We start from the raw sequence: 17,883 nt of genomic DNA, 5'->3' as shown, positions 1-17,883 counted from the left end.
AGGCCTGTTCATACCAAGAGTAATATCTATATTTGCGTCCACACCAACATACAATACATTTCTGTTTATTATAATTGTATGCTGTAGTAGTTATGCCATTTTCCGCTTAAAATGCTCAAGATGACTGGATTCTGATCGGCTGTCAATGTTATCATTTATCAGATGAAAAAAAAAGTTCTCAAAGTGATTCCAGTGATATTGCTCCGCTGTTGTTATCGTAATAGCTTATCGTTATGTCATGTATGTTGCAGGAAGGCAGACGAGGAAGATGAATAGAATCCAAAATGAATTTTAATGATACAAATATCCATAGACAGAAGTATAGGCAGCAACATGTACACTTAACATAGACAATACCGGACAGTGAACTGAACTCAGGCAGGAACTTAAATACACAAAGGTAAATGACAAAAAGCTATGAGGATTGTAAGTGTCCATGCTGACTGATGAGTGGCGGCAATGTGGAACAGGGAACACAAGTGACAACAAACTGAAAGTCCATGAACAGAACATAATGGTGACACTATGGTGTGGTTGTGTGGATTTCCTTATTGTTAGGATTAGAATGATTATTAAAACTATAGTTATAGTCAGAGGTCTCCAAACTCGGCCCTGGATGGCCGCTGTCCTGCAAAGTTTAACTCCAACCCCGATAAAACACACCTGAACCAGCTAAACATGGTCTCACTAGGCATACAAGAAACGTTCAAGCAGTTGTGTTGGATCTAGTTGGAGCTAAACTCTGCAGGACAGCAACCCTCCAGGGCCGAGTTTGGAGACCTCTGATTATAGTTATCGTCCTTGGTATGATCAGACATTTACTATCTCTACTGTTCAAACACCTAATTCTTCAATAGAAACCTGCAGTGGATGTGATGTTTGTACTCAAAATCGGTCTTTTTTCACCTGTGCGTACACAGTTTGCTCCTCTGGTGTGTGGACATCTAAAGCCAGCTGATTGGTTGAGGCTCGCACTGACGTCGATCCTGAATGACCATTGAAGCAAACCGCAGCGTATTCAATGTCCCCTGATGGCAAGGTGCTTCTGTTAACTTTGCCTCTTTTCAGTATTGTGACATCAGCATATGTGACATCCTAATACAGGTGAAGAGAATTTTAGTCATTTACAGAAGCTCTTGGCTTATTTGGCACTTGTGAAATACCATATGACTTGTTTATGAGATTCAGGACTGTTGACACATGCAGCAGCAGGAAGTCTCACCTGTTGTAGGTCATCAGGTCTCTGAGTTGTACCTAGTAAGGAGATAAAACATAGGTCAAATAACAGCATTATTTTAAAGAAGAGGAATGGAGTCTGTAGTCTAGCCAAAAGGAAAGTATACCCCCCCCCCCCATGTTAAGGAACATAAGCAATTAATCATGAAAGAATCAATAATATTTGCAGTTTCACACTGATTTTTTTCTTTAAAAAGAGAGATTTTCAGCCCATGCATGAAGTTTATACTTACAATAAGTGAAAGTGTTGCCAGCTCTTCTACCATGTGCAAAAGATAAAAAGAGAAATGTTAAAGTTGTTTTATCTCAGTTCTCTCACTTTAGCATTGTTTTACTGTGCTTCCCTATTTAATATTAGTATGTCATTTTTATTAGTTCCAGGTTTAGTAAAGATAAACACAATGATGGATTATGCTGCATTTTAAAAATATGTCTAATGCTGCCACAATTTCTTGGTTTTACCTGTAATATACACAAATACATGAATCTTATTATTATCTTAATATATATAAATTAATTTATGAAATATTGGGGAACCTTCGAAAACAGATTTGTTCATTTTAACACTTTGTGTAGCAAAGGTTCTGTTAGTTGGCTGTTAGCATAAATCTGTCATAATTCAATGCAGATCCATGACATTACAATTAAAAAATGACTAAATGCTGAACGTTTTCTAGTTGCATACCGTCTGTTGATCAGGAATAAATACCCCACAGCAGCTGTAATCATAGTGATGAGCACTACTGCAGTCGCAATCCCTACAGCCTCAGCGGTGGACAGAACAGGAGGACTGCCTGTGGACAGACAATCGAGAGTGAGCTCGTACTAAACCAGCAATTTAGCAAATCAGTGGGAACTCTGGTGGTGAAAGAGAATTCATGAATGTAATGCACACTTTCTATCTTTCATGCTTATTTCGAGATTTTCATTCATTTTATAATAGTACCTATAAAGACAAGGCTTATCATTGCTTATACTTGGTCAGAGGTTAATTCTAAACCACTCACTAAAAGTATTAAACTTATGGTGAGTCATACCACACCATTTGTAATACTAAGAATGGTTTGTGTAACATTAGCAACACATTATTAGCTGTTTGATAACATAGTCAAGAAAAAGGCTAATCATATTAATTACCATTATGTTTCCGACATTGCAGGGAATGATACTTAAAACGCATTACCATTCTGACATCAATTTGTATAAGAGCCTATAATTCACTCTTCCACTTTTTTTTTTCTAAATCCGTTTCTGGTTCAAACATATATGGTTGAATTAAACCAGTATTTCCATTTGCCATTGTGCAGAATTTACTACTACAGTAAAGTTGACCGAATGGATCACTGAGCTGGTGAGAGCGAGTGGAGGCAGGGCTAATTTGCATATTCATGGTTCCGTGTATACTAAATAAAGCAAAGGAGTTATATTCAAGCTATTTTAAGGCATTAATATATATATATATATATATATATATATATATATATTAATTACAAGCATAAATGTTGTCATTTATGTCATAATCAAATGTCATTTTGGTGATCAAAGTTGAATTTTAAGGGCAAAACAAGTTTACGTGTTTGCAGCTGAATTGCCTTGTGTAAAGTCAGACCATCAGCATCACAACAATTCATTAAACAAAGTTAATATACTATTACATAAATAAAAACAATATTGCCAGTATCTTTGTCTATTTTGGTCCACCAACAAAAAAATATGTCAAAAAAGCAACTGCAAATGACAAAAGCAAATGACAAAAAAAGCAACTCTAAGCAACACACAGTGGCGCTACTGAATGAAGTGGTGTTGAATGAATGATGAGTTAATGATTCAATGACTCACTCATAAAGACAGTTTACTGTCGACATAGTCTACTGGCGTAACTATATAACCTGCAGAAAGAGAATGTCCCAGTGCCGCTCAGCCAATCAACTTCGAGAACCAATTGAGTGCCGAAATTTGATCCTTTCAATTCAGAGGAATCAATTCAATGGAAAGGATTCCGGAAGAGAATACAATGCTGAATAAAGTCGCATTTTTTATTATTTTTGGACCAAAATCTATATAAGATGCTTCAAAAACTTCTAACTAACCCACTGATGTCACATGGACTACTTTGATGATGTTTTTATTACCTTTATGGACATGGACAGTATACTGCACACACATTTTCAATGGATGGACAGAAAGCTCTCGGACTAAATCTAAAATATCTTAAACTGTGTTCCGAAGATGAAAGGAGGTCTTACGGGTTTGGAACGACATGAGGGTGAGTCGTTAATGAAATAATTTTTATTTTTGGGTGAACTAACCCTTTAACTGAACAGAGCTGGTCACACTTACATGTTCTGTTAAATTAAAAAGAGTAAAAGACATGATTGGTAGGACAGCAGTTACAATTTTAAAGTTAAAATGTATAGACATTTTAAGAAAGAAATCATTTACCTGTTAAGAGTGTGTTGACAGTCTATGCAACTGAATGGCTGAGCTCCAGAAAATCAATAATGAGGTGGTTTGACAGTTAAAGCTTTGTAAAACAAAATGCAGGTATAAAGAACCCTGAACTCTAACATAAAGAACCATTTCAGCATATAAAGGGTTCTTTGTGACAATACGGTTCTAAATAGAACTGTTATTACGTGTAAAGGACCTTTATAGAGTTGGGTTAGAAAAACAGAAAACAGAGTTTTTACAGAAATTAAAAATGACAATAGCCTATACTTATATTTAGTACTAAAAGGCTTTTGTAAAAGACCTTCAACTCAAAATAATAACTTCTTTAGATTCCTTGGTAAATTTAAATGAACAGTTACGTACCTTCTCTCACTTTAAGAGTGGTTTGTCCTTTATAACTGCCGCTAGGGAAGGTTGTGTAGTCACAGCTGTAGACTCCCTGATCGCTCATCCTCACATCTCTGATGATGATGGAGGCGTCATAGATCAGAGGAGAGCTCTTACTGAAGCTGACTCTGTCTTTCAGAAATGTGTCATGCAGAAAAAGGCCATGGTCCATATTAAAGATCATGATTTCATATTTATTGGACTGATTGTTCCACGTCCACTGTACTTGTGATATGTTGTCCTTTGTGGTTCCATGGATGTACTGGCACAATAGTGTGACATCATGACCCTGGTACCCAGTAACCTCAAGATGGGTGAAAATTTTCTGTCCATGCAGTACTGGTAAAGAGAGAGAAATTGTTATAGAATTCTAAAATGTTGATTGATTGTTCTACTTTTTTATGCTTGTATTTGTACACGTGATTCACTGTATGTTGATATGTTGATGTTAGAAAAATTTAGTTCCCTTTCAGTCGGTCACGTTCGACGTACGTCAGTAGTGACCGACGAATTGGGATATCGCTTAGAGAGCCCTATCAGCTTCGTGTAAACTAAAACAAGCCAATGGAATTGGCGTGCGATATTTGCATAATGCGCACCGCCCCCGACAGGTGTATATAAATAGGAAGCAGATGCAATCGCACTCTGTCTTTCGCTTCGGAGCCATTCAGTGGTGTCCTGTTTAAGAAGACTGTTTGTGTGAACTAAACTGCCTCGAAGAGGATTCACAGCAAGCCGTGTGTGCCGGTGTAACGGTGCTACAGCGAGGTCGCGAGCTCCCGAGGATCCGAGCTATAGCTCTCAACTGCTGTTTTCACAGCACACGCCTAGAGTGAAAGTGTGTGTGTTGCGATTTGGGCCGGTTCCTCGGTGTGTCCAGGGAGTGGTGTACCTGGCACATCGCGTCACTCCCTGTGTGCTTCGGCACGAGCGAGTTGACTGTTTTCCCCTTCTAAAAGAGCTTTACAGACGAACCCTGACAGTATGTCATTTCGTCTGTGCGTTAATGGGTGCGGTCGTTCCCTGGTCCCTGCTGATGGGCACAATCGTTGCATCTCGTGTTTGGGCATTCAGCACGCTGAAGCAGCTTTTGTGAATGGTTCATGTTCCCATTGCGGGAACATGACTATTGCGGTGCTGAGGTCGAGACTCTCCTTCCTGAAGTCTCAGGAAGCGGGGGCCCCCTCCCCTGTGCCCCGTTCGACCGTTTTTTCCGGCCCGGGCCGGAATGACGGTTCGGCGGTGTATAGGAAGGGTGACCTGAGGCTTACGGTCAGGGCTTCCCCGCCGAGCGGAAACGCTCCTCGGGCCCCTGCCGCCTCATCAGCACCGCAACCCATCGTGCCACCGTTGGTTTCCGCTGGGCCCTCTACGGACTGTCCAGCCGTTACCTTTGGTGTGCCGGCGGCGGATCGGATGTCGACTGCTGCATCGGAAGGTGAGCCTGAGTCCTCGGGGGAGGAAGATCAGGACGCGCTGCCGCCCGGGACGGTAGCGTGGCCCGAGTCGGATCCCGAGCTCACGGCTGTGCTCTCCCGGGCCGCCTTGTGCGTCGGGCTTGAGTGGAACCCTCCACCCTGTCCCGGCCCATCTCGGTTGGACGATTGGTACTTGGGGGGGGTCGCGCTGGTCAAATCCAGCGTCCCGCCCCAATGCCTTTCTTCCCGGAAGTACACGATGAGGTGACCAGGTCTTGGCAAGCTCCGTATGGGGCTCGTACAGGGCCTGGTCCCTCGTCCGCCTTCACCTCCCTGGACGGCGGGGAAGCCAGGGGGTACGCGAAGCTCCCGCCAGTCGAGCGGTCTGTTGCGATGCAGTTGTGTCCAACGGCCGCTGGCGGGCGTGGTGAGCCGCGTCTCCCGTCCCAGGCCTGTGAATTCTCAGCCGGTCTGACTGAGAAAGCTTACAGTGCCTGTGGGCAGGCTGCCTCTGCCCTGCACGCGATGGCCCTTTTGCAGGTCTATCAGGCAAAAGCACTGTCGCAGATGCCCCAGGAAGGTCCTGACCAACAGCTGCTTGGGGAGCTGCGCGCTGCCACTGACCTTGCCCTCCGGGCAACGAGGGTGACAGCGCGTTCTGTTGGCCAGGCGATGTCTACTCTGGTAGTCCAGCAACGCCACCTCTGGCTGACCTTGGCAGACATGAGGGAGACCGACAAACATCGGTTCCTGGATTCCCCCGTGTCTCCGGTCGGCCTTTTCGGCGACGCGGTGGAGAGCTGTGCCCAACAGTTCTCCGCTGCACAGAAGCAGGCTGAGGCTATCAGACATGTCATGCCACGGCGGTCCGCTGCTGCCTCCACCCAGCCGCCCGTGGCTCAGCCTCAGCCCGCTCGTCGCCGAGGGCGCCCGCCTGCGTCTTCCTCCGCCCCTGCTAAGTCGGCAAAGCAGCAGCCTACACCAGCCAAACAGCAGGGTGCCGGTCGCGGACGTGGTGCCCAGCCCGTCTCTGCCAAGCCAGGTGGCAAGCGGTCGGGGAAAACTCGGCCCTGAGACGGGCGACCTGGAGCGGAAGGTTCCTGCCCTTCGGGAGAGTATTCCATCTGCTCTCCCACCCCCGGAGGAGGGCCGGGGGGATTTTGTGGCGTCTGTCCATCTACCGCCGCTGGCTCTCCGGAGTCCAGCGGTACCCACTTTGCCACAAAAAGAGCAGTTTCCTCAAACTCCAGGTCACAAGAGGGCGCGTTTGCCAGTGTGCCAGGCCCCGCCTCGCCACTCGCAACCCCCTCCCATTTCGCCAGTAGGCGACAGTGTGGTGGCGCAGACCGCGTCCCGTGCGCCGTCTCCCATTCGCACTGCTGCCTCGCAGAGTCCGACCTCACTCCGGGCCGCTCCCATGCCGTCCGAGTCGGGTCCCTCTCTGCCTTGCTGCCCCACCCCCGGTGCGTCTGTGGTGCCTTTGGTCCCGCTGGCTCGGAGTCTGGAGGCGTGGAGCACGCTTCCCAGCCCGTCCCGCTGGCTCATTCGCACTATCAGACTCGGCTATGCGATTCAGTTCGCCCGGCGTCCCCCGGTTTTCAGGGGTGTCCACTTCACTCAGGTGTCGTTGGACAGTGCACCTGTTCTCCGGGCGGAGATTGCTGTCCTCCTGGCGAAGGATGCAATCGAGCCGGTCCCTCCAGCCGATATGAAGTCGGGGTTCTACAGCCCCTACTTCATTGTACCAAAGAAGGGTGGTGGGCTACGGCCAATCCTGGATCTGCGCGTCCTGAACCGGTATCTTCACAAGATGCCGTTCAAGATGCTCACGCAGAAACGCATTTTCGAATGCGTCCGTCCCCGGGATTGGTTTGCAGCAATAGACCTGAAGGACGCGTACTTTCATGTCTCGATTCTGCCTCGACACAGACCCTTCCTCCGGTTTGCGTTCGAGGGTCGGGCATATCAGTACAAAGTCCTACCCTTCGGGCTGGCCCTGTCACCCCGCGTCTTTACGAAGGTTGCGGAGGCGGCCATTGTTCCCCTCAAGGAACAGGGCGTTCGTATTCTCAACTATCTCGACGACTGGCTGATCCTGGCCAGCTCGCGAGAGCAGTTGTGCGAACACAGGGACATGGTTTTAGCTCACCTCAGCCGGTTGGGTCTTCGGGTCAACTGGGACAAGAGCAAACTCGCCCCCGGGCAGAGGATCTCTTATCTCGGTCTCGAGCTAGACTCGGTTGCACGGACTGCGCGTCTCACCAGAGGCGCGCGTCCAGTCGGTGTTGAACTGCCTGAGTTCGCTCAAGCGCAGGACAGCGGTTCCACTGAAAGATTTTCAGAGGCTCCTGGGGCATATGGCATCTGCAGCCGCGGTCACGCCGCTCGGATTGCTTCATATGAGACCGCTTCAACACTGGCTCCGCGGCCGGGTCCCGAGATGGGCGTGGCAGTGCGGCACGCTCCGTGTCCCCGTGACACCGAGCTGCCGTCGCACCCTTGTCCGGTGGTCGGACCCTTCGTTCCTGCGGGCCGGAGTACCCCTCGAACAAGTGTCCAGGCACGCTGTGGTCTCCACAGATGCCTCTGCCACGGGATGGGGGGCCACGTACAACGGGCATGCAGTGGCAGGTCTTTGGACGGGGCCTCAGCTGCATTGGCATATCAATTGCCTCGAGTTGCTAGCGGTACGTCTTGCGCTGGCCCGCTTCAAGAAGCTGTTGTCAGGCAAGCACGTTCTAGTCCGCTCAGACAGCACTGCGGCCGTTGCGTACATCAACCGTCAAGGTGGTCTACGCTCCCGTCGCATGTCGCAACTCGCCCGCCATCTCTTGTTGTGGAGTCAGAAGTATCTGAGGTCCCTTCGGGCCACTCATGTCCCAGGTGTGCTCAACCGTGCAGCCGACGAGCTGTCACGGCAGCCTCCACTTGCGGGCGAGTGGCGGCTCCACCCCCAGGCGGTCCAGCTGATTTGGCAGCGTTTCGGCGAGGCCCAGGTAGACCTGTTTGCCTCCCCGGAAACTGCCCACTGCCAGTGGTTTTATTCCCTGACCGGCGGCACGCTCGGCACGGATGCCCTGGCACACAGCTGGCCCCCGGGTCTGCGCAAATATGCGTTTCCCCCAGTGAGCCTTCTCGCACAACTCCTGTGCAAGGTCAGGGAGGACGGGGAGCAGGTTCTGTTAGTGGCTCCGTATTGGCCCACTCGGACCTGGTTCTCAGACCTCATTCTCCTCGCGACAGCCCCTCCCTGGCCGATTCCTCTGAGGAAGGACCTCCTGACTCAGAGACGGGGCACCCTGTGGCACCCGCGTCCCGACCTATGGAACCTCCACGTGTGGTCCCTGGACGGGATGCGGAGGTTCTGAGTGATCTCCCGCAAGCGGTTGTAGACACCATCACTTCCGCTAGAGCTCCTTCCACTAGGAGTCTCTATGCGTTGAAGTGGAACCTGTTCGTCGAATGGTGCGCCTCTCGCCGAGAGGACCCCCGATCATGTTCGGTCGGATCCGTGCTTTCCTTCCTGCAAGAAGGGTTGGAGCGAAGGCTGTCTCCCTCCACCCTGAAGGTGTATGTTGCCACTATCGCCGCACATCACCACGCAGTTGAGGGTAAGTCCCTGGGGAAACACGATCTGATCGTCAGATTCCTGAAGGGAGCGAGGAGATTAAATCCTCCTCGCCCTTCCTCCGTACCCTCTTGGGATTTGACCCTGGTTCTCACAGCTCTCCGGGGTCATCCCTTTGAGCCTTTGCAATCAGTCGACCTGAAACTATTGTCTCTTAAGACGGTTCTTCTGGTTGCATTGGCTTCCCTGAAGAGGGTAGGGGATCTGCATGCATTTTCGGTCGACGAAACGTGCCTAGAATTCGGGCCCGGTGATTCTCACGTCATCCTGAGACCCCGGCCTGGATACGTGCCCAAGGTTCCTACCACTCCCTTCAGAGATCAGGTAGTGAACCTGCAAGCGCTGCCCTCGGAGGAGGCAGACCCAGCCCTAGCTTTGCTCTGTCCCGTCCGCGCTCTGCGCGTTTACGTGGATAGAACGCGAAGCTTCAGGACCTCAGATCAGCTCTTCATCTGTTACGGAGGCCAGCAGAAGGGAAAGGCTGTCTCCAAGCAGAGGATGGCCCACTGGATAGTGGATGCCATCGCCTTGGCGTATGATTCCCAGGTCGTGCCTTGCCCGCTCGGGTTGAGAGCCCACTCCACCAGAGGGGTGGCCTCTTCCTGGGCGCTGGCTCATGGCGCCTCGCTGACAGATATTTGTAGAGCTGCGGGCTGGGCGACACCCAACACGTTCGCTAGGTTTTATAGCCTACGTGTAGAGCCGGTATCTTCACGTGTACTCGCATCCACTAGTCGGTAGACGTGTTGTACCCACTCTAAGTGTCGGCTTGCAATGCCATTCCCGCCACTGGCCGGATACGTGCATACTTCTCTCCAGTCGTGTTCCCCGCTTGGCGAACCCTGTCGAGCTCCTCCGCCTCCCCCTTCGGCTCGGACATTGCGGAGTGTCTGATGCCAGGCCTACATCCGTCGCTGACGCTGTCTGTTGGCTGGGGCCCATATGTCGTGACCCCTCTACGTGAGCGGTCCCATATGTGTATTTTCCACGGTTTAAAACTCCCTACGGGCCGAGTCCGTGTCTTTCCCTTAGCAGAGCCAGCTCTGCTGTCACCTGTCAGATGAGTCTCCCCCTAACCAGGTGGAGCCATCCCAGGGACTCCATATGCGTACTGCCCCCCGGGCCAGTCCATATGTGTATTCCCACGTAAACTCCTCCCCCATTGGGTAGGTAGTGGTCTCCGCAGCGTCCCTTCGGGTTCGCTTCCCCAGTGTGTCTAGTTTACTTAGTGGGTAGTGGTTAGACAGCAGTAGACTCTCTCGGTGTAAGCTCGCCCCCTTCACCGCCAGCCGGTGCTATGGGCGGCTGAGCTTGCGCTGGGCACTGGAAGGGGTTTCGTAACTGTGGCGCTTTAGTTGGGATCCCAATTCGTCGGTCACTACTGACGTACGTCGAACGTGACCGACTGAAAGGGAACGTCTCGGTTACGTATGTAACCCTCGTTCCCTGAAGGAGGGAACGGAGACGTACGTCCCGTCGCCACAGTTTCTGTACCCTCGCTGTAGCGCGGACACCAGTTGTCTCCTCAGCGAAAAACAGAGTGCGATTGCATCTGCTTCCTATTTATATACACCTGTCGGGGGCGGTGCGCATTATGCAAATATCGCACGCCAATTCCATTGGCTTGTTTTAGTTTACACGAAGCTGATAGGGCTCTCTAAGCGATATCCCAATTCGTCGGTCACTACTGACGTACGTCTCCGTTCCCTCCTTCAGGGAACGAGGGTTACATACGTAACCGAGACGATACTTTGGCAATACATTGTAACATTTTTCATGCCAATAAGGCACACTTTGAATTTGTATTTGAGAGAAAGAGAGAGAGAGAGAGAGAGAGAGAGAGAGAGAGAGATTCCCAAGGTATAACTCTGATGCCCAAGTAAATAAAAACGGGAAACTTCTGACTGAGCTCTGTCAAAGCCTCGGTCTGTACCTCATCAATATAGGGCGAGAGGGGAGTCTCTATGGAGATGCACCTACAGTTCCTTTCATGGTTGCTCAACAGTAGATTACATGATCACAGATTTAGATCCATTCTCTTTCAGAGCATTCACGGTCAAACCACTAACACCCCAATCAGATCACAGCCAAATTATGATTTATCTAAAAAGGACAAAAAATACTAACATAAATTCACAGCCCAGTAAACCGTACAACAGATGTGTGCAAAACAGCACAGAAAAATATGTGATAGCAACGGACCATCCAAAAGTATGCTCGCTTATAAACTTCCTCAGCAGAGTTTATCCTCACAATGGAGATGGAGTAAATCTGGCTGTGGAGAACATAAATTATATATTTGATTATTTGGCAACTTTATCTAACCTCAAATCATCTAAGAAAAACCATAAAACCAAACAAGACAACAAATTCTGGGACAAATGGAATTTCCTGAATAAAAACAAAACAAAATGGAGACACCTGGAACTCAGAACAAATCCAAATATATGAAAAAATGATCAATAAATTTGTAAATACCAAAACCCATCAGACCCATCATAAAATGATCAAATTCAGGCCCTAAATATCAAAAAAGCAAGTGGATCAGATGGCATCCTCAATGAAATGCTGAAGAACAGAGCACAAAGATTGGCCCTACTAAAATTGTTCAACTTTCTGAGTGTTGGTCATTTCCCTGACACCTGGAATAGAGGACTCATAACACCCATATTCAAAAGTGGAGACAAATTAGATCCAAATAATTACAGGGGTATCTGTGTGAGCAATAATCTGGTGAAGCTGTTCTGCAGTATCATCAACACAAGACTCATACACTTCCTTACTGTTACAGTATGTGTGTGTAGCAAGGAACAAGGACAACGGAGAATACGTAGTAGAGTATTCAATGACAAAACAGGCAGGATTACACGAAGCACATCAACGTGAACGAGAACAGACAAGGAGTGGAGGAAAACACAGGGTATATATACGTGACAAACAAAGGGAACTTAACAAGGTAATTAACTAGACACAGGTGAATGCAATGACTAATAAAACAGAATGGGGAAAACTGGATCAAACTAACGGAACATAACAGTGAACATGTAACACTTACAGAGAACAATGTCCTGAGCGAAAGTCAGATTGAATTCTTATAACAAAGTTTACATCAGACCATATCTTCACCCTACATACCCTGATCAACAAATACATTAACCAAAACAAATCCAAAATGTTTTGCTTGCTTTGTAGATTTCCAGAAGGCCTGTGATTCAATTTGGCATGAAGGTCTTCTGTCTAAACTTCTAGAATCAGGTATTGGGGGTAAAACATACAACATTATAAAAACAATGTAATCAAACAATTAAGGCGCTATTAAAATTGGCAATAAACAAACGTTCTTCACTCAAAAGAGGGGTGTGAGACAGGGCTGCCCACTATCACAGACCCTCTTCAATATTTATATTAATGAATTGGTGAAACAACTAGAACAATTACTGTAGCAGCACCTGGCCTCACACTTCATGACTCCTCCTGTATGCAGATGATCTGGTCCTGCTGTCTCCAACAGAAGAGAGTCTATAGCAGAACCTGGACATCCTGCATCGGTTCTGTCAGCCCTGGGGCCTGACTATTAACCATAACAAAACTAAAGTACTAACATTCCAGAAAAGACCTAGATGTCAGGGAAAGAGACACAATTTTACCCTTGGTATGACAAAAATTAATCATGCCACAGGCTACAAATACCTCAGGCTGAAAATAAGTGCAACTAGAAAGCAAAATTTGGCCGTGAATGAACTGAAAGAAAAAAGCAATAAGGGCCTTCTATTCTATCAAAAAAATCTATCCAATTTGAAATACCAGATCAGAATCTGGCTCAAAATATTCCAATCAGTCATAGAACCTATTGTACTAGACAGTGAAGTTTGGGGTCCTCTTCTAAATCAAGAACTTGACAAATGGGACAAAAACCCAACAGAAGCCCTGCATGCCGAGTTCTGTAAGAGTATCCGGAGAGGAACACACTGAACCTCTATTAATCCACATTGAGAAACGAGCCATCAAATTTTGGAAACATCTAAAAACGAGTGACCCCAACTCCTACCATTTTAAAGCCCTTAAAGGGATAGTTCACCCAAAAATGAAAATTTGATGTTTATCTGCTTACCCCCAGGGCATCCAAGATGTAGGTGACTTTGTTTCTTTAGTAGAACACAAATGATGATTTTTAACTCCAACCGTTGCCATCTGTTAGCCATATAATGTGTCAATGGTAACACAATTTATAAGAGTCAAATAAAGATGCTTAGACAAATCAAAATTAAACCCTGCGGCTCGTGACGACACATTGATGTCCTAAGACACGAAACGATCCGTTTGTGCTAGAAACCGAACAGTATTTATATAATTTTTTACCTCTAAAACACCACTATGTTCAACTGCGTTCAGCATTCGCTTAGTGATGTCTCACGCTTATACATCAATGAGTGCTAGACATCACTGCCGTTGTCAGAGCGCGATCAGACCTCACTAAGCAAATGCTGAACGCAGTTGGATTTGTCTATGCATGTTTTTTTTTACTCTTATAGATTGTGTTACCATTGACACACATTATACGGCTGACAGACAGCAACGGTTGGAGTTAAAAATTATAATTTGTGTTCTACTGAAGAAACAAAGTCACCTACATCTTGGATGACCTGGGGGTAAGCAGATAAACATAAAATTTTAATTTTTGGGTGAACTATCCCTTTAAAGACCATGAAGTGAACATTGAAAAAAGGCCACCTGATTCAGATGGTCATGAGGCTGCAAAAACAAACTAACACAACTAACAACAGCCAGCCTCAGGACACTGCAGAAGACCAGAGAGAAGTAGAGACTGAGCAACACTTCCTCACCAGCTGTTCTGAGGAAATCAGAAAGACATTTTATCCAAAATATGAAATACTTTGCGCCCTAACTTCCTAAAATTAAACAATAAAACACAATTTCAACATTTATAGGTGAAAAAGAGATTGTATCCTACTAGCAGCAAGATACATTGATGCCTGTCACAAAAAGAAGGATTTGAATAATCAGTAATGCGCTGAGAGATGAAGTAACTATTTACTTTTTTTTTTAAGGCTTTTTAATCATATGAAATATTCCACAGATTTTAAAAGAATCTATTTGTAATGTATGTTTGCTAATTTTAAGCAAGTTTGATTTATCAGTTTAGTCTGTCTGCACAGGAAATTTCTCAAGACAGCATGACAGGAAGCGTTTATAAATGAAAAAAAAGGCACAGAAAGAGTTTAGCAGAATCAGCTTTCCTTATGACTAATATGTATTTATCATAAACAAAACATTTTATTTTATGAAGTATTTATATAACATTCTTAGTGAGTTCTTGTGAAATGTAAAAAAGTCATACAACTCCCAAAACCAAATCATCCATGTTTACTGATACTGATATTTACTGTATACTGATATAAAAACATGTGAAGAGATCTCGACAAATTCAGTTGAAATTATGAGTTTCAGATCAATGGGAGGAGAGTTATTCAGAGTTAAAATAATGATCATTGATTAATGATTGTAAAAACAGTATCTGTAAACGATATAAATACTGTATGACAACCATGTTAGTGAGATTTAGCACAAAAATCATTCCACAAAGGATTTTTACCATATAGTTATTAATGTAAGTTATTATTATTAACACTGCATTTGTATCCAAGAAAACAAAAATGATGCAATAATCTTGCTGCATAATTTCTTTCTTGCATATTTAAGAGCAAAATGGAATACAACATTGTTTTTTTTTTTTTTTTTGACTTACCTGTAAACCCAGTGGTACAAGACAGCAGTAAAGGAATAAATACATTATGTAAGTCCATCATAGGCTTGGAGCACCTCGTGTTAACAGCTGTCCATCTCATAAAAGAAGTTCAAACTGTTCAAAGACATAAAGGGAAGTTAAAAACTGCATTCTAATGCCCTGACAATTTGAAGATAAAGATCTTTTAAAACAGCTGCTAAAAAAGCAGAAATGTTGAACACAGGCATATTTCCGAGTAGCTGCATTTGTATGTTCATGGAAAAAAGAAAGAAAGAAAAAAACATTGTGGTTTTTGCTTGTGACTCACTCTGTGGTGTGCACTTTTTAATTTCTATTCACATAATAACTTTAATAAAAAGAAAATGACAATTGATTTCATAATTTTATAATTGATTTATTATTTTAAAATAAGATTACATCTAAAGTATGCTTATCTTTACATTGCATATAGAAATTAGATTGATTTGATATTTTGAGCTTCTGATTTATAAGCTTTAAATCACATTATTTTATAACACCGTGACCAATAATTCAAATCTAAACTTCTTTCAAATTTAGTGTATCTTTTTGGCAGACTAATCAAATGAAATTTAACTGAAGTGAATTGGCAATGACCAAATTTATAATAATACAAAAAAAAAAAAAAAAAAAAAAAAAAAAAGAATAAACAGCAGTAGTATTATGTAATGTATATAGACTGCTGAATATAAATCTGCTCCAATGTATGGTTTATGGACCATATATTATCTACCCTCCTCATGTTGAGTCTTGGACATGCAGTGCTGGTGCTTGTGTTATTTACAGTTATTTAAAGTTTCTCATTTTGATGTTGATGGTTACTTGTTAGATTTCAACAAGGTCAAGGGTTTACATTAATGGTATTACAGCCTTCCATTAAGCTGCTGGTGTTGGTGGCAGAAGTAAGCACGTTAAGTATGCGTGCCAATGAAGTCCATACACGCAGATGTTAAAATGCAAACTGTCTCTTTATTTTGTTCCAGTCAATAAATACAGCTTCCAATCTGCTTCCTGTGAGCTCTCGTTCTTATACTGTTCATATGCATAAAGTTCATACCTTGCAGACAGAACACTTTATCCATAATCCATAAGCAATCATCTGTGCAGTACAATGATGTATGGCATGCAACGTCAACTGGCGGCCCGCGGGCCAAATCCGGCCCGCCAGAGATTTCCATCCGGCCCCCAGAATAATACTGAATTCAGGAATAGCCTTGTAAGAGGAAAAAAGTTTAGGGCTGGTCCGAATACCATTTTTTGAGCTTCGAAGCTTCGGTAGTAATGAACATCGACTCTTCGGAGAGAGGGGCTGAACATATTTTTCTCTCTAATAAAGGCAGGAATCTGTGTCTGTATGTCCGTTTGCATTTTTATTATTTCGAGAACCGTTCATCCAATCGACTTCACAAGGCAGTGCAGTGTCGCATTTGGTGCAATATAGATGGACACGCGAGACGCGACACATTCAGAATTAATAAACTTTTAGTAAACTACAGTCAGAGCAGCGCGAGCGGTAAGCGGCGCACCTCATGCGGGCAGGGCTTATGCTCCGAGAACGGACACTGCACTAGTGATATAAAACGCACACACACAGGTCTGTTAAATTAAGCAATACTTTTAAGGTAGTCTAATATTTTTCTGACTAACAAATTGGCACAGTAAGGGTAGATTTAAATAAAGAAAAACGAAATTTAAATAAAGAAAAAACGAAATTTAAATAAAGAAAAAACGAAATTTATATAAACAAAAACGAAATTTAAATAAAGAAAAAACGAAATTTAAATAAAGAAAAATGAAATTTAAATAAAGAAAAACGAAATTAAGTTAAATTAAAAACGAGATTAATTTAGATTGATAATAACGGGTAAAAATGCTAATACATTTTGTTTCTATTATTGTATTTTCCACAGTGTCAAAGCAACAAAACACAAGCTCAGACATGCACTTCGGTCCATACAAACTCCGCTGTTCTGAACACTCCCGTTGCTGGAACACGCGTCGGTTCTATTTCTAGCATGCACGCGTTTTCCGCGTGGCTCGAGCGCGCCTGAGACGCGTGTCTCAGTGTGCAAACTCCAACCTGTTAAATATGGGAGCCGAAATAAAAACGGACACGCCACGCAGCTGAGACGCTCACGCAGCCAGTGTGTCGCCGGCCTTATTCAAGGGGGAATGAGAATCGTTTCGCGGGGGATCCCAGGTGTGCAAAAATAAAAATAAAAAAATATTCGAATGTCAAATTTTCAAATCGAATACCAACCCACCGAACGAATATTTGAATATTCGGGTCCGTTCCATATTTATTTATTTTTTAAATCTAACGAAAAAAAAACCCCTTCTGAAAAGTAGCTTGTGCCATAGCCTGCCTTCAGTCAAGAATGACGATAAACGCGTTCTCTCATTGAACATCTTTTATTGTTTCACGTGCTCATTTTTTCACAAATGTCAAAATTTTCCTTGCCTGGGATTAGCGCACAATTGCGTGACAGTGATGGACAGCTTGACAGCCTCACAAATATGAAGCCTAAAATATCGCTATCGCCCCCTGGTGGCTTGCTGCAGTACAGGTAATATGTAAAAAATAAAATAAATTTGGAATTAGAATTAGTATATCAAATAATAACATATTAGGATACAATTCGAATTTTAGTTTATATTACGAGTATCTGGCCCTTACAGTGTCTGCAGAGAAAAATTCTGGCCCTTGGACAAATATAGTTGATGACCCCTGATGTATGGCTTAGCACGGTTAGCACGGTCAAAAACTGTTTGCCTCCCAGCCACCAAACACACCTGTCGTCTCATTAACCCCGTGCTCTAAATATACAGCCACATTAGAGCGACTCCCAATGGACAAAACATGTATTGCATTAAAATGGCTCCTACACACCGGCCCCTTAAGCCGAGTTCAGACTGCACGATTTTAGCCCCGATTTTGGCTCGCCGACAGGTTTTGAGAAATCGCCGACAAATGCCCG

At 44.8% G+C, this 17,883-nt stretch overlaps 2 protein-coding genes across 4 annotated transcripts in view; one reads left to right on the top strand and one right to left on the bottom strand.

The window, feature by feature from the left end:
• LOC125242905 (carcinoembryonic antigen-related cell adhesion molecule 20-like) overlaps nt 1-17,883 on the top strand; it is a 151,332-nt gene that overhangs the window by 29,122 nt on the left and 104,327 nt on the right. The gene's annotated exons all lie outside the window — the stretch shown is intronic.
• LOC125242913 (myelin protein P0-like) lies at nt 274-16,019 on the bottom strand. Of its 3 annotated transcripts, XM_048152018.1 has the most exons (7): nt 15,963-16,019; nt 14,888-15,001; nt 4,051-4,413; nt 1,922-2,030; nt 1,470-1,495; nt 1,223-1,254; nt 274-1,095 (listed from the first exon to the last, which is right to left on the bottom strand). In XM_048152018.1, exons 2-7 carry the CDS (start codon nt 14,985-14,987, stop codon nt 886-888), a joined length of 840 nt encoding a protein of 279 aa, XP_048007975.1. In that variant the 5' UTR covers nt 14,988-15,001; nt 15,963-16,019; the 3' UTR covers nt 274-885. The 3 variants fall into 3 exon arrangements, with proteins under 3 accessions (XP_048007975.1, XP_048007974.1, XP_048007976.1); XM_048152017.1 differs by lacking the exon at nt 15,963-16,019 and having other exon boundaries at nt 14,888-15,133; XM_048152019.1 differs by lacking the exons at nt 14,888-15,001; nt 15,963-16,019 and adding an exon at nt 11,054-11,561.

Source organism: Megalobrama amblycephala, linkage group LG13 (assembly GCF_018812025.1).
Source record: "Megalobrama amblycephala isolate DHTTF-2021 linkage group LG13, ASM1881202v1, whole genome shotgun sequence".
Classification (NCBI taxonomy): Eukaryota; Metazoa; Chordata; class Actinopteri; order Cypriniformes; family Xenocyprididae; genus Megalobrama; species Megalobrama amblycephala.
The sequence above is the reverse complement of the archived record's forward strand: the minus strand, read 5'-3'. Positions and strand labels throughout refer to the sequence as shown.

What these genes read in the sequence shown, in the direction of transcription:
- LOC125242913 (XM_048152018.1), bottom strand. Translation starts at nt 14,987, where the DNA reads ATGAGATGGACAGCTGTTAACACGAGGTGCTCCAAGCCTATGATGGAC. An exon ending in TTGTACCACTGGGTTTACAG is followed by an intron (nt 4,414 to 14,887) that starts GTAAGTCAAAAA and finishes TCTCTTTACCAG; the next exon opens with TACTGCATGGACAGAAAATT. An exon ending in TTATTCCTGATCAACAGACG is followed by an intron (nt 1,496 to 1,921) that starts GTATGCAACTAG and finishes TGCACATGGTAG; the next exon opens with AAGAGCTGGCAACACTTTCA.